Source organism: Oncorhynchus kisutch, linkage group LG25, assembly GCF_002021735.2.
Source record: "Oncorhynchus kisutch isolate 150728-3 linkage group LG25, Okis_V2, whole genome shotgun sequence".
NCBI classification, from domain to species: Eukaryota; Metazoa; Chordata; class Actinopteri; order Salmoniformes; family Salmonidae; genus Oncorhynchus; species Oncorhynchus kisutch.
In genome coordinates, this window is record NC_034198.2 from 3247355 (window position 1) to 3265478 (window position 18124).

At 47.0% G+C, this 18124-nt stretch overlaps 1 protein-coding gene across 1 annotated transcript in view; it reads left to right on the forward strand.

The window, feature by feature from the left end:
- Window positions 1-18124, forward strand: part of LOC109876190 (netrin-3-like) — a 42875-nt gene that overhangs the window by 19128 nt on the left and 5623 nt on the right. The window contains exons 3-5 of the mRNA XM_031805271.1: window positions 1714-1863; window positions 8663-8719; window positions 17927-18001. Coding sequence (XP_031661131.1) covers window positions 1714-1863; window positions 8663-8719; window positions 17927-18001 — 282 coding nt within the window. The remainder of the gene's footprint in view (window positions 1-1713; window positions 1864-8662; window positions 8720-17926; window positions 18002-18124) is intronic.

Below are 18124 nucleotides of genomic sequence, written 5' to 3' on the forward strand. Positions count from 1 at the left end.
GTGATGAACTTGTGGATACCATTTTTATGTCTCTGTGTCCAGTATGGTAGAAGTTAGTTGGTAGCATGCTAGCTAACACTAGTTAGCAACTTCCTTCAAACTGCACGCCCAGACATAAAAATAGTATCCACTAGTTCTGACTCTGGGGAAGTAGATAAAGGACCTCACTGCCAAAATCCCAAAGTATCCCTTTAAGTAGGGCAGTTTGCTTTGGGCATTTTGCAACTCAGCGAATGTGTTTTCTAATTAAGTAGGGGAAAAGAGGCGTCCTCCCCTATCTTTTCAAGGTTTTTTGGCCAAAAGCTATTCTCGATGCCAGAACTGATCGACAAGATAAAATGTACCATTTCATTATTAAATCATGAGTTTTTATTTTTTTTAAAGCATGTTTTTTTATTGACTCTAGATAGAGGAACTGCAGTTTCAAGCCAAATCATTTAATCACACCCTTTAAAGCAGAATGTTACTGGGATATTAAAGTTTGTGTTTTTATGTGTCAGGATGGGTCTCGTCTGTCGAATTGGACCAGTCTAAAGTGTAATGGTGATACTTGATAGTGTGTGGATGGAGAGGTTTATCTTCCGATAGTATGTGTGCGTGTGTGTGTGGTTTCTTAAACACATTCACATTTCTGTTTTAACTGTTGAGCTGGCTTGAGCCAAGGTGAGGTGAGGGAGATTTAGTATTGTTGATGATGATGAGCACACCAGAGGCAAAGTTTGGACCATGTTATCTCTCACCCTCTCCCTTTCACTGTTCTTCCCCTCTGTGTCTCTCTCTTTATTCTACTTTCTCTCTCCTCTCTCTCTTTCTATCGCTTCTCTCGCTCTCAATTTTAACACACCATTTTTCTCTTTCTCTCTCTCTCTCACACTCTTTCCACTTTCTCTGTATTTGTCCCTCTCCCCTGTTCTGCTTCTCTCTCTCTCTCTCTTCGCCTCTGTCTCCTCTCTGTCACCTTGTAAAGAGCTCTTGGAAGAGAAGAGTTGACTGACACGCCGAGTCTTGTATTCTGCAGCTTTTTAGACATAAAAAGCCCTCTATTGCTCAATGTGCATTTGGACAGCCAGAGCATACCATGAAGGACAGAGGGACTGGGACTCTTTCTGGCTGGCGTATTTCTGTTGGCACTCGGCGGGCGGCGGGCGGATTTTCGGGAAGCGATGAAACGGCAGAGTGGGTGTGTGTGTGTCAGTGTGTCACACAGGCACCAGCGTAGCACTTGAGAGACTAGACAAATGGAGGCTTTTCTTCCCTGTCCACACAAACATATGCAAACACACACAAATACATGTATGCACTTGCACGCACAAACACACACGTATGCATGCGCACAAACACACCTTTGCAGGGTATTGCCAGGTCCCAAAACCTGGAGGCGACAGTGGCAGTGTAGCCCAAGTGAGCAGAATTAATCTCAGACCTACAGTCTGGAGGATAGAGGCAATAGACTAGAGGAACACTCAGTCCCGTTGCATCTGGAAAACTGTGGAGTACTATGGCAGATGATGATTAACTAGGATGTGTTGTAATACGGAGCCTATTCATGAAAGGGTTCAAAATGCCATCGTGTTTGAGTCGAGTCACAAATAAACCTTAAAAGTGACACTGAACATCTGTGTGACAAACTATTGATTGTTTCTCAAAATGCCACATCTGACCCCCCCTTGCCTTCTCTCTCCCTCTCACCTCCCTCTCCCTCCCTCTCTCCAGCCTGTGACTGCCACCCGGTGGGTGCGGCAGGGAAGACATGTAACCAGACGACGGGCCAGTGCCCCTGTAAGGACGGCGTGACGGGCATCGCCTGCAACCGCTGTGCCAAGGGCTACCAGCAGAGCCGCTCGCCCGTGGCCCCCTGCATCAGTGAGTAGATCACATACACACACACTCATAGCTTGCAGGTCACCCTCACGCACACTCGCAGGTCACATATTCACTTATAGCTCTCGTAGCTCACACATGCATACACACACAAGCAGACACATAGGTTTCACAATTATGGGTCACACTCACAAGTCACGCTCAAACAAACTGCTTGCACATACTCACAGCCACAAACACAGAGGGCCACTGATTGCAAAAACAGTACTTCCACTGATGACTGAAATAAATATGTGCTTCTGTTAAGTGCATGTCAATGACTTTATGACACATGGGAGGCCCCAAAGCAGGAACACATTCTCATGAGGGAAGCGTCATGTATTGATCAAAAATATCCATCATGGTGTGCATGATTGTTGTGAGTGGCTATGTGTGTGTAACATAATGGGGAAACCATTCCCATGTACGATACTGGGGAAACCATGACCCATGTACGATACTGGAGAAACCGTACCCATGTACGATACTGGAGAAACCGTACCCATGTACGATACTGAAGAAACCGTACCCATGTACGATACTGGAGAAACCATGACCCATGTATGTTACTGGAGAAACCATGACCCATGTACGATACTGGAGAAACCATGACCCATGTACGATACTGGGGAAACCATGACCCATGTACGATACTGGAGAAACCATGACCCATGTACAATACTGGAGAAACCATGACCCATGTACGATACTGGGGAAACCATGACCCATGTACGATACTGGGGAAACCATTCCCATGTACGATACTGGAGATACCATGAACCATGTACAATACTGGAGAAACCATGACCCATGTACAATACTGGAGAAACCATGACCCATGTACAATACTGGAGAAACCATGACCCATGTACGATACTGGAAAAACCATGACCCATGTACGATACTGGAGAAACCATACCCATGTACGATACTGGAGAAACCATACCCATGTACGATACTGGAGATACCATACCCATGTACGATACTGGAGAAACCATGAACCATGTACGATACTGGAGAAACCATGACCCATGTACGTTACTGGAGAAACCATGAACCATGTACGATACTGGAGAAACCATACCCATGTACGATACTGGAGAAACCATACCCATGTACGATACTGGGGAAACCATGACCCATGTACGATACTGGGGAAACCATGACCCATGTACGATACTGGGGAAACCATGACCCATGTACGATACTGGGGAAACCATGACCCATGTACGATACTGGGGAAACCATGACCCATGTACGATACTGGGGAAACCATGACCCATGTACGATACTGGAGAAACCATGAACCATGTACGATACTGGGGAAACCATGAACCATGTACGATACTGGGGAAACCATGAACCATGTACGATACTGGGGAAACCATACCCATGTACGATACTGGAGAAACCATACCCATGTACGATACTGGGGAAACCATACCCATGTACGATACTGGAGAAACCATGAACGATACTGGAGAAACCATACCCATGTACGATACTGGAGAAACCATACCCATGTACGATACTGGAGAAACTATGAACGATACTGGGGAAACCATACCCATGTACGATACTGGAGAAACCATGAACGATACTGGAGAAACCATACCCATGTACGATACTGGAGAAACCATACCCATGTACGATACTGGAGAAACCATACCCATGTACGATACTGGAGAAACCATACCCATGTACGATACTGGAGAAACCATACCCATGTACGATACTGGGGAAACCATACCCATGTACGATACTGGGGAAACCATACCCATGTATGATACTGGAGAAACCATGACCCATGTACGATACTGGAGAAACCATGACCCATGTACGATACTGGGGAAACCATACCCATGTACGATACTGGGGAAACCATGACCCATGTACGATACTGGGGAAACCATGACCCATGTACGATACTGGGGAAACCATGACCCATGTACGATACTGGGGAAACCATGACCCATGTACGATACTGGGGAAACCATGACCCATGTACGATACTGGGGAAACCATACCCATGTACGATACTGGAGAAACCATGAACCATGTACGATACTGGAGAAACCATGAACCATGTACGATACTGGAGAAACCATGACCCATGTATGTTACTGGAGAAACCATGACCCATGTACGATACTGGAGAAACCATGACCCATGTACGATACTGGAGAAACCATGACCCATGTACGATACTGGAGAAACCATGACCCATGTACGATACTGGAGAAACCATGACCCATGTACGATACTGGAGAAACCATGACCCATGTACGATACTGGGGAAACCATACTCATGTACGATACTGGAGAAACCATACCCATGTACGATACTGGAGAAACCATGACCCATGTACGATACTGGAGAAACCATGAACCATGTACGATACTGGAGAAACCATGAACCATGTACGATACTGGGGAAACCATGAACCATGTACGATACTGGGGAAACCATGACCCATGTACGATACTGGAGAAACCATGAACCATGTACGATACTGGGGAAACCATGACCCATGTATGATACTGGGGAAACCATATCCATGTACGATACTGGGGAAACCATATCCATGTACGATACTGGAGAAACCATGAACCATGTACGATACTGGGGAAACCATGAACCATGTACGATACTGGGGAAACCATGACCCATGTACGATACTGGAGAAACCATGAACCATGTACGATACTGGGGAAACCATGACCCATGTACGATACTGGGGAAACCATATCCATGTACGATACTGGGGAAACCATATCCATGTACGATACTGGAGAAACCATGAACCATGTACGATACTGGAGAAACCATGACCCATGTATGATACTGGGGAAACCATGACCCATGTACGATACTGGAGAAACCATGACCATGTACGATACTGGGGAAACCATGACCCATGTACGATACTGGGGAAACCATGACCCATGTACGATACTGGGGAAACCATGACCCATGTACGATACTGGGGAAACCATGACCCATGTACGATACTGGGGAAACCATGACCCATGTACGATACTGGGGAAACCATGACCCATGTACGATACTGGGGAAACCATGACCCATGTACGATACTGGGGAAACCATGACCCATGTACGATACTGGGGAAACCATGACCCATGTACGATACTGGGGAAACCATGACCCATGTACGATACTGGGGAAACCATGAACCATGTACGATACTGGAGAAACCATACCCATGTACGATACTGGGGAAACCATGACCCATGTACGATACTGGAGAAACCATGACCCATGTACGATACTGGAGAAACCATGACCCATGTACGATACTGGAGAAACCATGACCCATGTACGATACTGGAGAAACCATGACCCATGTACGATACTGGAGAAACCATGACCCATGTACGATACTGGAGAAACCATGAACCATGTACGATACTGGAGAAACCATACCCATGTACGATACTGGGGAAACCATGACCCATGTACGATACTGGAGAAACCATGACCCATGTACGATACTGGGGAAACCATGACCCATGTACAATACTGGGGAAACCATGACCCATGTACGATACTGGGGAAACCATGACCCATGTACGATACTGGGGAAACCATGACCCATGTATGATACTGGGGAAACCATGACCCATGTACGATACTGGAGAAACCATGAACCATGTACGATACTGGGGAAACCCTACCCATGTACGATACTGGAGAAACCATACCCATGTACGATACTGGAGAAACCATACCCATGTACGATACTGGAGACACCATACCCATGTACGATACTGGGGAAACCATACCCATGTACGATACTGGAGAAACCATGAACGATACTGGAGAAACCATACCCATGTACGATACTGGAGAAACTATGAACGATACTGGGGAAACCATACCCATGTACGGTACTGGGGAAACCATACCCATGTACGGTACTGGGGAAACCATACCCATGTACGGTACTGGGGAAACCATACCCATGTACGGTACTGGGGAAACCATACCCATGTACGGTACTGGGGAAACCATACCCATGTACGGTACTGGGGAAACCATGACCCATGTACGGTACTGGGGAAACCATGACCCATGTACGGTACTGGGGAAACCATGACCCATGTACGATACTGGGGAAACCATGACCCATGTACGATACTGGAGAAACCATGACCCATGTACGATACTGGGGAAACCATGACCCATGTACGATACTGGGGAAACCATGACCCATGTACGATACTGGGGAAACCATGACCCATGTACGATACTGGGGAAACCATGACCCATGTACGATACTGGGGAAACCATGACCCATGTACGATACTGGGGAAACCATACCCATGTACGATACTGGGGAAACCATGAACCATGTACGATACTGGAGAAACCATGTACCATGTACGATACTGGGGAAACCATGACCCATGTACGATACTGGAGAAACCATGACCCATGTACGATACTGGGGAAACCATGACCCATGTACGATACTGGGGAAGCCATGACCCATGTACGATACTGGGGAAACCATGAACCATGTACGATACTGGAGAAACCATGAACCATGTACGATACTGGAGAAACCATAACCATGTACGATACTGGAGAAACCATGAACGATACTGGAGAAACCATACCCATGTACGATACTGGAGAAACCATACCCATGTACGATACTGGAGAAACCATGAACGATACTGGGGAAACCATACCCATGTACGATACTGGAGAAACCATGAACGATACTGGAGAAACCATACCCATGTACGATACTGGAGAAACCATGAACGATACTGGAGAAACCATACCCATGTACGATACTGGAGAAACCATGTACGATACTGGAGAAACCATACCCATGTACGATACTGGAGAAACCATACCCATGTACGATACTGGAGAAACCATGAACCATGTACGATACTGGAGAAACCATGAACCATGTACGATGCCCATGTTTAGAGCCACACATGTAATATGGCAGGTACACCTGTTTCATTCCCGGTCTCATTTCTATAGCCAGATAACACCATTGCCTGTGTTTGAAAGAGAAAGTCAGAGTTTTCGATGCCTTAGACAATAACCCCAGAAACATTTGCTCACTCTTTGGCCGGGATGTAAAAGAGAATGTGTTCTCAGTTAACCTGCCCTGGTGAAAGCAAGGTAGGGATAGAAAGGTTCCAATCTGGCATCAGTCACACATCATGGTGGTCTGGTCTGTTCTGGTGTAGATCAGTGCTACTCTGAGACCCCAGTACTTGTTTACCGTTCAGGCTTTAGTACAGTCACGTGTGTGTTTGTGTGTTGCGTGCTCTGTGAGTGTGTGTTTTTATGTATGAATCGGACCACTTGTCCACCACCTGCGGGCTGGGGGAATGGAGGGTAGCTTGCCATCGTGCTCTGCCATGTGGTTTGGCACAATGACCCAGACACACACACACACACACCAGACTTGTGTAACCCTGAACAAGCCACAACAGACCATGCTGTGCCATGCCAAGCTATGCCGTACCCTGCTACGCTATACCACCCCGTGCCACATGGTGCTGTGTTGTTGCTTTCACATTGGTGTTACAGAGCAGATGGTGGAGGGCAAAAAGGAGAAAACAATGGCGCTCACGGCCAACTAACCAACCATACACTTTCCAGGGCCACTGAAGACACCCAATGAGGAGAGTGTGTTTATTGGCCTCAGTGTGTGTGTGTCTGTCAGCTCGTGCATGTACGAAGGAATCTCTTCCCAAAACTCCCTCCATTTTGTTGGTACTATCCATCTGTCCCCGGTCAAGCCCTTCTGCCCCCTAACACAGTAAGACACAGAGCCCAGGACTGCTAACGCCCAATTAGTATGATACCACTGCCCCTCATCTCAATATCCCTTTTTCATCTGAATATCTACCCCTCAACTCTTCACCTTCAAAGGGCACGCCCACAGCTTACCGTGCCTCTGACCAGCTGCTCTCCTCTCCTCCCTGCCTTTACCAAGCACTCCAAAGCTCAATGCCCTATTTCTTTTTCTTCGTGGGGTGTCCATAATTTCAAAGCGAGACAACTGCCACTTGCCTCTCAAAACACTCTTTCCAAGGAAGCCCCCTGTCTGTTTGTTTGACTCCAACCCGGTTCATCGTCCCTCTAACTCCCCAGTCGAAAGGCAAGTCCCTCTGGGTGCACGCGAACAATGCTAAGCCAGCGTCCAATTAGCCTGTTGTTATCATTGAGGCAGTTGATTTGTTGTTAGCATTAGCATTTTTTTTTTGTATTAGCATTTGTATTGAAAAATGACCCTTGTTTTGGAGGGAATTCCTTAAGGATTGGATTGTTTTGTCTGTGGTCGAGACCGGCGAAGGGTTTTGGTTGAGCTAATCAGGCGTATTGAGGGAGTTTGCATCTGTCTAAAGATGTTACTACTATAGGTGGCTCCCTCCTTTGCCATCTGTCTGATATTTCCATTTTAAAATACATTGATATCTTGCACAATATGTTTGTTTGGTGCTACAGTTCTCAGAGGAAGAGAATTCGATTCAAAGTATATTTCCACAAAGCGTGTGTGCGTGTGCCAATATCACTATCTTTATCCCTGTGTATTTACGTAGATATTTTCAACCTACACCCTCCTTCCTGTCTTCCTCCTATGTCAAATAACTGTGATTGAATTCAGGCATACTGAATCTGCTTGACCACATATGCAAACAGTAGGCATATGGCCAAAGCAATGTCTGTCTACATCAACTATATGGACATACATTTTTTCCATAAAGCTCTTGTTAAAACTCTGTTGTTCTGTGTATGTGTTTCAGAGATCCCAGTGGTGAACCCTACAGCCATGGTCAGCAGCAGCACAGAGGAACCGGCAGGTCAGTTACTCCCCCAGGCTCATTTCACACCTGACACCTGTGTAGGAGAAAATAAACACCCTTTTTCTGGCATCCCTTTCTAACTGTGTTTCTATTTTGATGTTCCATGACTGCTCTTAATCCAAGTGGGATGTTCCATTGTCTTAAAACCTGGGGGGGGGGTGATTTGAGTGTTGGCGACCAACAGTTTGGGTCAATTATCCCCCCTCCCGTTTTTTAACGCTTTTGCCTCGTGGAATCACAGCCCTGTGATTCATCACCGGCTTTAACGACATAACTCAACGCTGCAGCGACCACAGATATACCTCCCACAACTACATCAACCCCTCCTCAGCTTTCACAGTTGGGTTGAGATACGGTCCACTTTGCAAGGCCTAGGGCAGAAGATATGTGCTGCAAGGCCTGGAAGTTCTCACAACCCACATGAACAAATACTATCGTATACTATTGTATATATACTATAATTTTCACTGTAGTGTTTTTTCACACTTTACTGTAGTATTCACTGTAGTGTTTTAGTCCCCCCAAAAAACACTACAGTGAGCCAAAGACAGAATTGGTCTCAACTTGAAGGAATTGCAATAGGAGGGAACTTACAATAACTTCAATGTCTAGCTCGGCCGTGACAGTTGTGGTGTCATCTCATCAGCCCAACTGCCAGACCACAGCTAGCCCACTGATAGGCTTAGCAGTTCCACCTTGCCCTCTGATAGGCTAGGTGGAATTTTCACCACATTGCTTACACTCCCCAACCAGAAACCGTGGATTGATGGCAGCATTCGTGTGGAACTGAAGGCGCGAACCACTGCTTTTAATCAGGGCAAGGTGTCTGGTAACATGACTGAATACAAACAGTGCAGCTATTCCCTCCGCAAGGCTATCAAACAAGCTAAGCGCCAGTACAGAGACAAAGTAGAATCTCAATTCAACGGCTCAGACACAAGAGGCATGTGGCAGGGTCTACAGTCAATCACGGACTACAGGAAGAAACCCAGCCCAGTCACGGACCAGGATGTCTTGCTCCCAGGCAGACTAAACAACTTTTTTGCCCGCTTTGAGGACAATACAGTGCCACTGACACGGCCTGCAACGAAAACATGCAGTCTCTCCTTCACTGCAGCCGAAGTGAGTAAGACATTTAAACGTGTTAACCCTCGCAAGGCTGCAGGCCCAGACGGCATCCCCAGCCGCGCCCTCAGAGCATGCGCAGACCAGCTGGCCGGTGTGTTTACGGACATATTCAACCAATCCCTATACCAGTCTGCTGTTCCCACATGCTTCAAGAGGGCCACCATTGTTCCTGTTCCCAAGAAAGCTAAGGTAACTGAGCTAAACGACTACCGCCCCGTAGCACTCACATCCGTCATCATGAAGTGCTTTGAGAGACTAGTCAAGGACCATATCACCTCCACCCTACCTGACACCCTTGACCCACTCCAATTTGCTTACCGCCCAAATAGGTCCACAGACGATGCAATCTCAACCACACTGCACACTGCCCTAACCCATCTGGACAAGAGGAATACCTATGTGAGAATGCTGTTCATCGACTACAGCTCGGCATTCAACACCATAGTACCCTCCAAGCTCGTCATCAAGCTCGAGACCCTGGGTCTCGACCCCGCCCTGTGCAACTGGGTACTGGACTTCCTGACGGGCCGCCCCCAGGTGGTGAGGGTAGGCAACAACATCTCCTCCCCGCTGATCCTCAACACTGGGGCCCCACAAGGGTGCGTTCTGAGCCCTCTCCTGTACTCCCTGTTCACCCACGACTGCGTGGCCACGCACGCCTCCAACTCAATCATCAAGTATGCGGACGACACAACAGTGGTAGGCTTGATTACCAACAACGACGAGACGGCCTACAGGGAGGAGGTGAGGGCCCTCGGAGTGTGGTGTCAGGAAAATAACCTCACACTCAACGTCAACAAAACTAAGGAGATGATTGTGGACTTCAGGAAACAGCAGAGGGAACACCCCCCCATCCACATCGATGGAACAGTAGTGGAGAGGGTAGCAAGTTTTAAGTTCCTCGGCATACACATCACAGACAAACTGAATTGGTCCACTCACACAGACAGCATCGTGAAGAAGGCGCAGCAGCGCCTCTTCAACCTCAGGAGGCTGAAGAAATTCGGCTTGTCACCAAAAGCACTCACAAACTTCTACAGATGCACAATCGAGAGCATCCTGGCGGGCTGTATCACCGCCTGGTATGGCAACTGCACCGCCCTCAACCGTAAGGCTCTCCAGAGGGTAGTGAGGTCTGCACAACGCATCACCGGGGGCAAACTACCTGCCCTCCAGGACACCTACACCACCCGATGCTACAGGAAGGCCATAAAGATCATCAAGGACATCAACCACCCGAGCCACTGCCTGTTCACCCCGCTGTCATCCAGAAGGCGAGGTCAGTACAGGTGCATCAAAGCTGGGACCGAGAGACTGAAAAACAGCTTCTATCTCAAGGCCATCAGACTGTTAAACAGCCACCACTAACATTGAGTGGCTACTGCCAACACACTGTCAATGCCACTGACTCTACTCCAGCCACTTTAATCATGGGAATTGATGGGAAATGATGTAAATATATCACTAGCCACTTTAAACAATGCTACCTTATATAATGTTACTTACCCTACATTATTCATCTCATATGCATACGTAGATACTGTACTCTATATCATCGACTGCATCCTTATGTAATACATGTATCACTAGCCACTTTAACTATGCCACTTGGTTTACATACTCATCTCATATGTATATACTGTACTCGATATCATCTACTGTATCTTGCCTATGCTGCTCTGTACCATCACTCATTCATATATCCTTATGTACATATTCTTTATCCCCTTACACTGTGTATAAGACAGTAGTTTTTTTGGAATTGTTAGTTAGATTACTTGTTCGTTATTACTGCATTGTCGGAACTAGAAGCACAAGCATTTCGCTACACTCGCATTAACATCTGCTAACCATGTGTATGTGACAAATACATTTGATTTGATTTGATTGATTTACACCAACCCAATCTCTGCTTGGGCTTGTAACCCTCACACACACACACAATACACACAATACACTGTGTTTCTGCTTCCCTGGGAAAGTGTTTTTCTACTGTGACAAACAAGAAAGATTGTTTATCGTCAATTCATCTCTGCAGAAGTAGGCAACATACAGGCAAATGTCCCATCCATCCCTCTCTCTCTCTCCTCCCGCCCAGCCCACCATAGACGGACATACCTCTCCTCCTTCATAAGGCCCTCAGAAACTCAAAACCTGAAAGTGTGTGTGTGTGTGTGTGTGTGTGTTCAAGGGGGTGGTAGTTGCAATTTGTCCCTGTCACCGCGCTGTGAATAGGGACAGGGGAACAAGAGTAACCAGAGCCGCCAATGCATGTGATTGTGTGTTTTCAGCCGCGGCTCTTCTGGGTCAATGGGCAATTCATGGGGGGGTTTCCAGGTGAATGCCCATCAGTAAGTGACTCTTCATGGGAAAACACACACTGGCCCTGAGCCAGAGTTTCACCACTGATATCATGGGCTGCACAGCTGGCCACTGTACCAGGGTACCATGGACACACATGCAGGCACACACACACAGATGTGCATATACAGTTGAAGTCGGAAGTTTACATACTCCTTAGCCAAATACATTTAAACTCAGTTTTTCACTATTCCTGACATTTAATCCTAGTTAACATTCCCTGTCTTAGGTCAGTTAGGATCACCACTTTATTTTAAGAATGTGAAATGTCAGAATAATAGTAGAGTGATTTATTTCAGCTTTAATATCTTTCATCACATTCCCAGTGGGTCATAAGTTTACATACACTCAATTAGTATTTGGTATCATTGCATAAATGTATTTGGCTAAGGTGTATGTAAACTTCTGACCTCAACGATATATATAAACACCAATCTCAACGTCAACAGTGAAGAGGCACATCCAGGATGCTGGCCTTCTAGGCAGAGTTCCTCTGTCCAGTGTCTGTGTTCTTTTTCCCATCTTAATCTTTTCTTTTCATTGGTCAGTCTGAGATATGGCTTTTTCTTTGCAACTCTGCCTAGAAGGCCAGCATCCCGGAGTCGCCTCTTCACTGTTGACGTTGAGATTGGTGTTTTGCTGGTACTATTTAATGAAGCTGCCAGTTGAGGACTTGTGAGGCGTCTGTTTCTCAATCTAGACTTTCTACAGTTTTCAAAAGGGTTTTCTAATTATCAGTTAGCCTTTTAAAATCATATATTTGGATTAGCTAACACAACGTGCCATTGGACAACATGCCATAGGGTTTCTGGCATGATAGTGTTGATGTGAGCCATGACCAGCCATTGAAAGCACTTTTTATTTTATTTATTTGTTAAGAACAAATTCTTATTTTCAATGACAGCCTAGGAACAGTGGGTTAACTGCCTTGTTCAGGAGCAGAACGACAGATTTGTACCTTGTCAGCTCAGGGGTTTGAACTTGCAACCTTCCGGTTACTAGTCCAACGCTCTAACCACTAGGCCACCCTCATGGCTACATACGTGAGTGCTACGGGGCATTAATAATTTAGGCAGGTTACATTCGCTATTTTGGGAACAGGACATTTTTTTGGTCTGTTTAAATATTATTGACTTACAGGGAGAGGTTTAAAACGTAATTGAAGACACTTGCCAGTTGGTCCACGCATGCTTTGAGTACACGACCTGGTCATCTCTTTGGCCTCGCAGCTTTGTGAATGTTGACCTGTTTAAAGGTCTTGCTCACATTGGCTACGTGATCACACAGTCGTCCCGAACAGCTTGTGCTCTCATGCATGCTTTAGTGTTGCTTGCCTCAAAGCAAGCATAAAAGGCATTTAGCTTGTCTGGTCGGCTCGCGTTACTGGGCAGCTCGTGGCCGACAAGCTTCAGAGCCGGTGTAGTAGGCTTCAATCTCAGTCCTGTATGGACGCTTTGCCTGTTTGATGGTTCGTCTGAGGGCATTGCGGGATTTCTTATAAGCATCCGGATTAGTGTCCCCCCTCCTTAAAAGCGGAAGCTCTAACCTTTAGTTCGGTGCAGATGCTGCCTGTAATGGAGTAAAGGCGGTCTAGAGTTTTCCCCCTCTGGTTGCACATGTAACATGCTGGTAGAAATGAGGTAAAACCGGGCTCCTGAGTGACGCAGTGGCCTAAGGCGCAGTGGTCGAAGGCACTGTATCGCAGTGCTAGCAGTGCCAGTCGAGAATCTGGGTTTGAGTCCAGGCTCTGTCACAGCCGGCCACGACCGGGAAACCCATGGGGCGGTGCACAATTGGCCGAGCATCATCCGGGATAGGGGAGGGTTTGGCCAGCAGGAATGTCCTTATCCCATCTCGCACTAGTGACTCCTGTGGCAGGCCGGGCGCAGTGCACACTGACATGGTCGCCAGGTGCACTGTGTTTCCACTGACACATTGGTGCGGCTGGCTTCCGGGTTAAGTGGGCATTGTGTCAAGAAGCAGTGCTGCTTGGTTGGGTTGTGTTTTGGAGTTTGCGCGGCTCTCGACCTTCGCCTCTTCTGAGTCCGTACGGGAGTTGCACCGATGAGACAAGACTGGAATTGGATAACACGAAATTGGAGAGAATGGGTAAAAGTAAAAAATAATTATAATAATAAAATAATTTAGATAAAATGGATTTAAATTTGCCTGCATTAAAGTCCCTGGCCTCTAGGAGCGTCGTTTCTGGATGAGGATTTTCTTGTTCGTTTATGCCCTTTATATAGCTCGCTGAGTGCAGTCTTAGTGCCAGCATCGGTTTGTGGTGGTAAATAGACAGCTACGAATTATATAGATGTGAACTCTCTTGGTAGATAGTGTGGTCTACAGCTTATCATGAGGTATTCTACCTCAGGTGAGCAATACCTAGAGACTTTAGTATTAGACATAGCGGACCAGAAGTTATTGACAATGAGCTCTTCAGTAAGGCCATTCTACTGACAATGTTTGTCTATGGAGATTGCATGGCTGTGTGCTCGATTTTCATACACTTGTCAGCAACGGGTATGGCTGAAATAACCGAATCCACTAATTTGAAGTTGTGTCCACATACTTTGTTTTATATATAGTGTCTATCAAATCAAATGTTATTTGTCACATGCACCGAATACAAAAGGTGCAGACCTTACAGTGAAATGCATACATACAAGCCCTTAACCAACAATGCAGTTTTAAGAAAAATAAGACCTTATATACATACCGTACATACACACGCGCAAGCAAATATGTACACAAACAACACTTTAGAGCCCCTATGGTTAAAAGCCAGGGAGCAGGTTGAACCTTCCTTTTCTACTTGACTGGCCGGTTGAACTGCTCTCCCACATCACTAAGTCTGTTTTCTCTCCACTCCTATAGTTCGACATTCAACAGATTTATTCAGCTCTCCCCATGACAGATTCAGTGTGGCCTACTTCATCAATTCATTCAATGCGCCCCTTCCACAACTCACGCACCCACGCACTCATACCAAATACTCTCTCTCTTTCACGTACTCACACACACATTAATCCAGGTTTGTTTAACTGTGGTTTATTGAAAGCTGCTGTGAGTGAGAGGTATAGGCACTAGGCAGCTGCTCTGGCCTCTCTCTCTGCTTGTCACTAATAAAAGGTCCATCACTCTGATATATATGGGCCAAGCCTCCCTGACATTTTTACTGGCTCCTCGGCCTCCTCCCTCGTCCTCCTCCCCCTCCTCCTCCTGCCCTAGTCTGTTCCGGCTCTCTCCAAGCCCTCAGCAAAACGAGCGTATGCGACTTACCCAGAAACCGTTTCTTGGGCCACATTCCTGCAAGCAATCACTTTTATTTAGTTTGGTTTTGGAGGGCGAGACCACTTCCCTTCACAACTTCTGAATGTTTTCACTTTGAAGGCAGCTAGAGAGGGAGACCAAGGAGTTCGCAGATACCCGGGCTCAGTGTCTTTGCGATTTTTACGCTAGCTGTAAATGCAACCTGGTGTCTTCTGGACTTTTCCGTGTGTCCCTTTCAAAAGCCTGAATAAACTCTGTGTCCCTCTGTGACCTTTCAACCCAAACCACATATTAAAGTACACCATCCTTTTATAATCACAAACTGTAGGCAAAACTAGTACTGTAGAGGTGGTTTAATGAACATGCTTGACCCTTTGTCCTTTTGTCACAACTCCCACTGCAGTGACATCAAAGCCAATAGGCCATTTTAATAGTCATGTGTTTTCTGATGTCCTATATAGATCTCTATGGGTTCAATTTAATCAAATCCGTACTGCAGTATGTATGGAGTCGATCAACTGCAAAAGTTGTTCAACCTCTCTAGTTTACACACCTCTGATGCAACCCCCACTAAACATGGTCAAGAGAAACACATCGACCACAGGGCAGCTTCTTCCTCCGTACACGTACAGCGGTCGCTTTCTGGTCGTGGTCTCCCAGCCATCCAACCATGACCACTTCCATACACGCTGTCTATTCTCTGGGCCCCAGAAAGGCAGGAAGACATGTCAAACGGAACACTTTCCCCCCCTCTGTAATATTTCACCGGCCGCGACTCCCCCACCGGTTATTGCAGGGGCTTACATGTGATTTGTCTAAGGTCGTATTTTACTCCAACTAACCCGACCAAACCTAACATTTCCTCTATCCAGGCGCCTGTCTCAGAACCCCAGCACATGTGGTGTGTGTGTGCGTGTGCGCATGCGGCCGTTTGTGTGATTGCGTGTGTGTGTGTGTTTGCGGGCCTGTGTGTGGGTGCGTGTGTATGTTTGTGTCTCTTGGTGTGTATGTGTGTGTGCTACGTGCGTGTGATATGTGCATTTAATTGAAAACACTCTTTGTGTGTGTTTTCAGTGTGCAAAAGCCTGCTGCGTGTAATGATTCCTAATGTGTATTCCAACTTCTAATGTGAAACAGTCTTAAGTGTGTAATAGTTCTGAAAATGTAACCATGTCACCATCTTCACTTTTTTATGATCTCCAGTGTGTAACTATTGTCTTGTTATGTGCGTAATAGTCCCTATATCTGTCAATGTCCTGTTTTGTGTGTAAGTGTGTAACTATCCCCAGCAAGTTGGACTTCCAGACGTGAGACTGGACTTCCAGACGTGAGACTGGACTTCCAGACGTGAGACTGGACTTCCAGACGTGAGACTGGACTTCCAGACGTGAGACTGGACTTCCAGACGTGAGACTGGACTTCCAGACGTGAGACTGGACTTCCAGACGTGAGACTGGACTTCCAGACGTGAGACTGGACTTCCAGACGTGACGTGAGACTGGACTTCCAGACGTGAGACTGGACTTCCAGACGTGAGACTGGACTTCCAGACGTGAGACCGGACTTCCAGACGTGAGACCGGACTTCCAGACGTGAGACCGGACTTCCAGACGTGAGACCGGACTTCCAGACGTGAGACCGGACTTCCAGACGTGAGACCGGACTTCCAGACGTGAGACCGGACTTCCAGACGTGAGACCGGACTTCCAGACGTGAGACCGGACTTCCAGACGTGAGACCGGACTTCCAGACGTGAGACCGGACTTTGAAAACGTGAGACCGGACTTTGAAGACGTGAGACCGGACTTTGAAGACGTGAGACCGGACTTTGAAGACGTGAGACCGGACTTTGAAGACGTGAGACCGGACTTTGAAGACGTGAGACCGGACTTCGAGACGTGAGACCGGACTTCGAGACGTGAGACCGGACTTCGAGACGTGAGACCGGACTTCGAGACGTGAGACCGGACTTCGAGACGTGCGACCGGACTTCGAGACGTGCGACCGGACTTCGAGACGTGCGACCGGACTTCGCGACGTGCGACCGGACTTCGCGACGTGAGACCGGACTTCGCGACGTGAGACCGGACTTCGAGACGTGAGACCGGACTTCGAGACGTGAGACCGGACTTCGCGACGTGAGACCGGACTTCGCGACGTGAGACCGGACTTCGAGGCGTGAGACCGGACTTCGAGGCGTGAGACCGGACTTCGAGGCGTGAGACCGGACTTCGAGGCGTGAGACCGGACTTCGAGGCGTGAGACCGGACTTCGAGGCGTGAGACCGGACTTCGAGGCGTGAGACCGGACTTTGAGACGTGAGACCGGACTTTGAGACGTGAGACCGGACTTTGAGACGTGAGACCGGACTTCGAGACGTGACTTCGAGACGTGAGACTGCCTATTTGTGTGTGTAAAAGGTACTCTTTCTTTTATCGGCAGATTGTGAGTCATATTGCAAACCAGTGAAAGGGAATCTGAAAATCAACATGAAGAAATACTGCAAGAAAGACTATGGTGAGTGATTGAACAGACGAATACAGCCTATTTATTTATCAAACATGATTGGTGAATATGGTGAAAAAAGAAAGTACCCATATTGGATCTGTGACTTATAACAGTGAATTATCAACCCAGCAC